The sequence below is a fragment of the Sesamum indicum genome, linkage group LG14 (assembly GCF_000512975.1).
Source record: "Sesamum indicum cultivar Zhongzhi No. 13 linkage group LG14, S_indicum_v1.0, whole genome shotgun sequence".
NCBI lineage: Eukaryota > Viridiplantae > Streptophyta > Magnoliopsida > Lamiales > Pedaliaceae > Sesamum > Sesamum indicum.
The window spans coordinates 2,418,693-2,427,311 of record NC_026158.1 but is presented as its reverse complement, the minus strand read 5'-3'; the positions used below and the strand labels follow the sequence as shown (position 1 = coordinate 2,427,311).

General features: G+C 32.4%; 1 protein-coding gene across 1 annotated transcript in view; it reads left to right on the top strand.

The window, feature by feature from the left end:
* Window positions 7,316–8,619, top strand: part of LOC105176818 (uncharacterized protein HI_0077) — a 3,574-nt gene continuing 2,270 nt past the window's right edge. The window contains exon 1 of the mRNA XM_011099735.2: window positions 7,316–7,918. Coding sequence (XP_011098037.1) covers window positions 7,475–7,918 — 444 coding nt within the window. The 5' untranslated portion in view covers window positions 7,316–7,474. The remainder of the gene's footprint in view (window positions 7,919–8,619) is intronic.

The window sequence follows — 8,619 nt, the reverse complement described above, 5'->3', positions numbered from 1 at the left end:
TGGTAGAGGAAAGCGACTAGGCTAAGAGTTCTTTTAGTGTAGGGGGAGTTGAATTAAGTTGGGAGCAAAAGGGGGAAGACCTAGTCAACTAGATCATTTCCCCATGAAGTTCCCATAAATTCTCCCCTCAAACTAAAAAATCAGCACTTAGATTATTCCTGCAACCATTCTTCATGCTCAAAATCAAGACTAGTTGACCTAGAAAAGATCAACGTGGGCTAGAGCTTGCATACACTTGGACCTGGCTCAATTAACTAGCCCAATCCAATTAAATTGAGTTTTGTAACTTATTCTGTTGGGCTCATTATTTAATACAATAAATAAAATACCCAATAAAGAAAATTCATGTTAATATTCGATCCAATTAAAAACTCACAAGTCCACAATGCAATGAATTAATTAATAAATCTAATCCACTTAATTAATTAAGCTCCATCAAATATAATTAGTTTCTAACCCCATTTTAATTAATGAATTCAATCCACTAATTAGACAAGTCCATTACTAATTAATTAATGAATTCAATTCACTAATTAATTAGTTGAAGCCCCTTAAAAGTTAATTCAACCAATTTATAGTACTAAAAATCTATTTGATTGGAAATCTCCTAAGATTAGTACTAAAGAAATTTATAAGAAGTCATTTATTGATTTTAAATCTGCATATACTATAAACACTAGAAAACAAGTTTTACCATTAGTGTCAAATCAACAAAATTTTTACATTTATTTTTAAAATTTTCAATTATTAAACATATTAAGAATGGATATACATTTTTACATATTGGTCTTGTTCAAATTTCTATTAAACCTTTAACAAGAGAAGGAGCCAGTGTGTTCCTCACTTTATGAGATTATAAACACCTATTTCCATGACTCATTACCTTGTTGAGACCAACTTTTGCTATGGTCCAATTTATTTCAATTCTTTTCCAAATTTTACCATCTCCCTGAATGACCTCTATATTATTGACATTCTTACTTTAAATGTAAAAAAAGTACAATTATAAAATGAAGTCAGGATCTCACATTTATGACATATTTTATAGGCTTCATTATAAAATAATAGACACTCGTCTAGATATCCTTGTTATATCACACACCAAGTCACCAAGTCAAACAATATTTTTGGAAATAAATTGAGCCAAATCTAATCTTATGGTCCTTGAGACAAGAGAATGAAAAAAATGTCATCTTACCAGTAACATGAAATCTGCCTCCTGGTTCTATACCGTCATCTTATCTATAGAAAATTCAGAAATTGACCAAATTGCCCAACATCCTGATGGATCGGTAGGAGTTAAATTTTGTAGACAAAATTCTTTAAAAAACAATAGGAGTTTCTACTCTCATCCTGCTACTCTTTCTAGACATTCAACCTTAGAAGCTATTAGACCTACTACATCAAAATTTCATAGTATAAGAATAGATCAAAACCTTGCACAACCTATTTACCAAGACTATGAAGAATCTATCCAAACAAGATCTCCAAATTATGCACCCTCACAAATTCTAACTATTACTAAAGAATTTTCAATTAATAAAGATTTTCTAAAAAAGATTTCCTTTTTGAGGAAAATGATTCTAATAGAAAATGGTTCATGAGTAACTTTTCTGAATCTCAAAAAGAGCAAACATCATATCTGAATGGTACGAGTCTATGTCATACATTAAACAAAATATTTCTTTTTACCTTATTTATTCCAAACATATGGAGAAGATACATTAATAGTCATCCAAAAAACTATCAGAAAATGAACGAAACTTGATGGGTTAGTAATCTCCAATAAACATCCGACATAGAGGAATCGGGAATTTTCATAAAAGGTCAAGTCATTAAGTTCCTTCCTGTTAGTGAGCTAACCACCAACAAGGTAAGTACTGTTCAAATCAAACAGAATAATTTCTCAAATTTAATCCCCCATTCTATAGGAAAATAAATAGACCAAATTGAGAATAGAATGAAGAAGTTTCAGAAAAAAGAGATTGGATTTCATCATTTTCTTCCATAATTACATCCAAAGATTCAAGCCTTTATGTTATTGCTGATAGTCTTCCTTTTCAAATTTCTGATTATATACCAAAATTAAATTAAAAAAAAATCCATCCTTCTAGGGATCCAAGAAAGCTTAAGAAATTTAGGCAAAGACAAAGTCATTAACACAGTTGAACAAAATCCTGAAGCTTCTGATAAAAAATAAATTCCAAATTCGATTACTCTGCCCAACATTTACAATCTTATAGGAATTATTACAAACCAACTCCCCCAGATCTAAAAATAAAAGAAGCCCAAGATTTTAGGTCCTTTAATGGAAGTTCAATTTATGAATGGAATTTAAATAATTTATCTTAATATCAAATTCTTAACTTACGTAAACAAATGGTTATGGTATCAAATATTTATAAAGAAAGAGCAGGCCTAACTTATGAAGATACTACGAAAAATCTTATTTTAGAATTTAATGGTCAATTAAAAGGATGATGGGAGTCTAGAAACTACTGCCCAATAAAATTACCCTACAATAAAAAAGAAAATTCCGTCCATTGTTTTATCCATTTCTAGGTTTCAAGATGACATATTAAATCAAAAGTTTCTTTTAAAAATAGATTGTAGGGCTGCAAAAGATGTGCTTACAAAGGATGACAATAATTTAGTTTCAAAATAAATTTTTGCTGCAAAAGATGTGCTTTATTATCTATTTTTTATTCTGACACTGAATATATTAAGGAGACTTATAATTATATTGTTGACTTTTGGACAAGAGAATTTTTGCAGTGATGTCAAAATAGAAAGAAGAATCAAAGCTAAAGGTAAGTACTTTAGCAAAAACCCTCAACACAAATTCTCAAATTAGAATATCTTTCTATTAATACTCCAAATACACTAGAAAAATTGCAATTGTTGAAACCCCAAAGTTCTCAAAATCCAAAAACATTGCGAATTCTGCCCTTCAATTCAACCAAAAAATCTCACCCAATTAGCTTCAGAAGTCCTGTGTCAACCGCAAACTGCTGTACAAATCACAAACAAATTTACACCATTGGGAAAATCAATTCCTCTTGACCACCCAAACTCACCCAAACATACAAAGATGCTGCAGGGACTTCTACTGCTAGACCAACCAGTTCACCAACCAATTCCCGAAATTCACCATAGCTTGAAAATTTAGATTTCCACCTTGACTGTGTTATTGAAGATGAATGGTATCAGAGCTATACACTCCTGAATATATCCATATTAAGAAGTTCATAGTTTGCGAATCGGATTTCGACACGTAATAAGTCACCTTAATTAAACATTTGTGCCACGATAAATTATTGTCTGATCCAAAAGAGTAAAATATGAATGTCTAATAATATGGATATATCCAGGAGTACATGGCTCTGATGCCATTCGGTACTAGGATATCACAACCAAAATAAATTTGAATATAACAACCATTGTTGAAACTATGTAAGTAAATGTAAAGATCTTAAAAAATAAAAATATAGAAATAATTATTATAACAATTATGAAATAATAATTGATTAAAAAATAAACTATGAAGCACAAGTTGGAGATATAGATAGTGAAGAGAAAAATTTATTGATTATATTTCTGAATTGGAATATAAGGAATTTTTACAGAACAAAAGGATGTTCAAAGATATGAATTATCAAAGACATCCATTTTATGTATTCTTGATTATTTACAAAAGAGCTTGATAAGAAACAATTTCTAAAGAGTATTTAAGAGCAATATTTTGAAACTCAGCCCGTACCGGACGGTCAAATTGTTTGGACCTTCGACCCGGCACAAAACAAGCCAATTGAAACCTAAAAACTAGAAGTGCCAAAGGACCGTCTTTTTTTATGGAAACAGTTCGACCCACTAGTTGAACTGGTACTGGATTAATGGAACTGGGCGGGTCAATTTCAAGTATAAATAGATGATGAAATCCCTAATTTCTTTCTCAACTCTCTGCGTTCTCTGTTTCTCTTCTTTGTCATACAAACCCAAATCCCACCAATTCCGATTGCCAAAAGAGAACCTAATTTTCCCTTAATTTCTAGAAAACATGTCTGGAACTGGAAGTAATTCAGATCATAGAAGGGTAATCTTTCTCCAGAAGAAAAGGTTGAAGTTCACTGCAAAAAAAGGCGGGATTTGGGGCGGGTTTTGGAAAGGTTATAAGAACACATAACTTATTTGGAGCGGACTCTGGAACAAATTGAAATATGTCCCTGCAGATAGCATTACAAAAATGTAGGAATGATTTATGGGAAACTGTTCCACCTTGGGACGATAATTGTATCGGTCATTGGATACCGTTCCTAATATCGATTTAGTCGAAAACAGTTAGGGACGGGGTTTGAAATGGTTACATATGTTTTTTAGGTGCAATTTTGGAATGGTATTTGTAATACTCGTGATTTAATTTTGAAACTTTTTTTTTTTAAATGGGATCAATTTTGGGATCGGTGTTTGGAACATGTTTTTGCAACAGGTTATTGAATTTGGAACACATTTTTGGAACTATTTTAGTAATAAACTTAGGAACGGTTTATATAATTTGGAACACATATTAGATATTGATTAGTAATTTTATTTGGACCGGTAATATATTAATTTGGAACGGTTCATCCAGTTTAGAAAAACTTTTTGGGATAGTCGTTGTAACGGATTTTGGAACGAATTTTTTAAAAATTTGTAACATTTTCTTTAGTATTACTAAACCCATTCCCAATTTTTGAATTTTACAATTTTTTATAAATTATTAATATATTTAATAAATTTGAATAAATAAATAAATTTATACATTTTAATAAATTTTCATATATAATTAATTTAATTTAATGAAATTTCAATTAATTTTATCTATAAATTTAATTAGTTGAATAAATATCAAACAATTTTTCTTTAATAAATTCAAGGATTCTGTTCAACATGTTTAAGTCTCTATTTTGGAGTAATTTTATACTCTAAGATAGGAAATGAAATGGGGGTTGTGTTGTTTGTTGCTGATGGAGATAAGTAGCTACGAATCATCTGCTGCAATAGTGTGATTGGAAGAAGTCTGTAAAACAAGGGCTTGGACGTTGGCAAGGCGGTCAAATAAAAGTATGAATTTTATGGAGGTTTAATTTTATTTCAAAGATATGTTGGGCCTAACTTAGAGCAAGAGATGGAGTATAGGGCTTTTATCATCAAAAAGACAAAATGGTCATTATTTTGGTTAATGGACCAAAATTGTTGATATTTGAAAGATATAGGACTAAATTTTATACTTCAAAAGTTAAAGGATGAAAATAAATTTAGGACAAAATTAAAGGATGAAAATGTTTCTTTTTCCAATATTATTTTTTCCCCCTTTTCCTGCATAACTTAATGGTCACATGAGCTTGCCATCAGGAATCTAACCATGATACAAAAATGGAAAATTTCCATTTCTGCAATATCATTTCAAATCATAGTACAAATATTATAAAATATGCTATAATGCGGAGTTAAAATTACAATTTTCTTGAATATATCCAGCATATGAGAAATAAATTTGGGGAAAAATCCAAGGACAACTTCTGCGGTATTGAAAATATTCAGAACAATCCTTGTAAAAAATAAAGTATCAGTTATAGTCGTTGTGTTATAAAAAAGAATAAAAAAAACCTTTTCGCCCAAAATCAGGGCTACACGCGTGTTGACTGTGAAAAAAAAAGTGCTTTTCTCTCTCATTGTTTCCTTTCTCTCCCCTTAGTTTAAGGGCTAACTCATTCCTCTCTTCCCCCAACAAACTTTTTCCCATTTCTTGCATGCCCCTCAATTTTTTTTCCTTTTTTCTGATTTTGAAGCCATGTCCACACAATTAAGTGGATCGAAAAAAAAATAGAGGATGCAAGGAAGTGCGGAAAAAAATCAAGGATACAAGGAAGTGCTCGATTTGAGTTTTTCAGCTTCACCATTTTGTGGATGCAATTCAAATGCAGAAAATAGGGTAGTGAAATCTTTAAGAAAACCTTCTATAGGTAAGTTGTATTATTGTTGTAGATTTCAAATTTGTAATTTTTTTCGTTCAGTACAACCCAAAAGATCTACATGGGCACCAAGTGGGTTTTCGATGAACTTTGATTTTGGAGCACACATTGTACAAGTGGACAATGCATTTACAACACATGAAGATGAAAAAGATGGGTTTTATATAGATGAAGTGGTGTTGAAAGCATCAAACAGTGTGAGATAAAATTACACTGTTCAAGGGAACGAAAAAGTAATTACCAGTGTTAATTTTGGATAGGAATTAGTGCAGTTTTATCATTTGTGGTTTTTATTCTATTAATCAAGTAAAACTCAAGGATTATTGTAATTGCTTTTCTAATTTATCAAATTGGCAATTGAAATGTGCAAAAATTGACAACAATGTAAAATGGTATAAAAGAATGTTGTAAAAGACATTGAAAATGTGCACAAAATAAAAAGTCTAATTTCATTGACCACAATGTAAGCCAATTATACTAAATGTGCAAAAATACATTTTAGGCCAAAAACTACAACTGCAGATTTACATTCCCAGCCAAAAACACTAAATTTTTTAAACAGCTAACTCCATTTACAGTAACCAAAATGTACATCCATCTTACATAGCTTCACGGCCTCCATGGCATTTTATTGGACCTCACCATGATTCTTTCCATAACTTGAAAAATTGTTGGCTTTTTGTTTCTACTTGTATTTCTAGATCCTCTTGATCTTGCTCCAATAGTGTATCGGATCAAAGCAACATTTATGGGTCCTTGATAGCCACTTTCTCGTTGTTAAGAGAGAGAGAGAGAGAGAGAGAGAGAGAGAGTTCGAAGCAGTTGCAGTAAAATACAAAAATGAGGAATAATTGCCAACAGAACTTACAGTAGATGCACGTGTGCATGTTGGCAAAGTTTTTGCACTTGGTCCTCCTCTTGTTTTTTGCTTTTAAAGTAAAAATAACATGTTGATATTTGAGTAATAACTAATAATTATATTGAAAAAAATATATTAAGTAATAACTTACTTTGTGTTGTTGTTATAGACTAAAACGACAACTCATGCTCTTAGCTTGCTGCAGGGATTTGGGAACCTTGAATAGGTAAATGAGTTTGCCTCCAAATGAGGATTTCTACTCAGAAAAGAATTTAGGGGGAAAAAAATAAATTACTAATGGTTGTATTGTAGCTTTGACTTTGGATATGATGGACTCTTGCAACTGTCTTTATTGTGTCCTCTCCCCAAACACGTCTAGGGTTGGTCAAAAATTCCTCATATATATAATGGGACATTTTAGTTATTGTTTTCAAAGAAGTACGTTAGAATTTACCAAAATCCAGTGTGATTCATTATTGAAAATAAAGGGATAAAATTAATTTTTTATTTTCTAGGGGGAATTGTTTTATCTTTTAGCATATGACAGGATACAAAATGAATTTAACGCAATAAATTTGCGAGAACAGAGTAATTTCTTAAAGTGATGCAGCAGCTCAAGTTCAGAACGATGCTCTCCACAGCCATACATAGATTCAGTACCCACCTTATGCTACCCCTCCTGCCACCTAGGGGACACCGCCGGAGCTTTTCTTCTGCAACTTCCATAGACTATCAACCACTCGAGCACCACCCGCAGTGGTCCGGTCTCCACCACTGGCGGCGCAGTCCACTCAACCATGACCGCTATTGGGGGCCCAATGGCCCAATTAAAGGACCCAGTGAAATTGAATTCAGCTCGCCTTCTCCTCCACTACTGAGTTCTTGCTCTTCATTGGCAGAAATGGGCGCCATTGTCCTCTCCACTGCGGATCCCCTTACAAAAGCCGAGCTCTCTCACTTGGCCTATACAAAATGGCGCCAAAACAGCTTGCCTGTTGGAGTGTCTGAAGCCCCTCCTAGTCCTGCTCGCCCTCCTAAACCCCAACTGGTATGTTATTCCTATATTTTTTATTATTCGAATTATTTGATTCGTCCTTACTGTGCATGCTTGTATCTTTCCCCAAAATGATTTACTTTTTAAGAAACAGAAGCTGTAGACTGTTGAATATTGTTAACTTTGCATATTGGCTTGCGTTTATCCTTCTTTATGAAATTTGTTGATTCGCTCAATTTGTGATGGACGGTATGTTATCAAGAATTTCAACTGAATTTTTGCTGCTTTTATGAATGAATTAAATCGAGCAAACTTTTCTTGAGCTCTTAATGCCCTGTAAATCTCAAATATGTTGTTCATATTTCTGGTCTTTACAAGCCAGAAAACGGGTGAAAGATGAAAAAGGGTACTTCCTTGCTATTGGTCGTCGTAATCTTTTGTGGAGCTTTTGGTTATTGTTCTGATGTCCAGCACGCCCTAAAAGGTTGGACCAAGTGACCTATGCATTCATGTATCATCCATCTGGCAATATACTTTGAAATAAATGAATGGTTTGGGTTGCATTTGATTTCCATTTCTGCTTCCTGTCTTCATATTTAATGAGAGCTCAAAATATGGAGGTATCTGATAAATGGTTTTCGTTCAATTAGTGGGGTGCCAAAAGATGATTGTTATAGCATTCCTCCTCCATTTTTCATAAGGATAAGATATTGAATTTGCAGCAAATCGAAAAAAGGAAGATAAACTGATGAAGA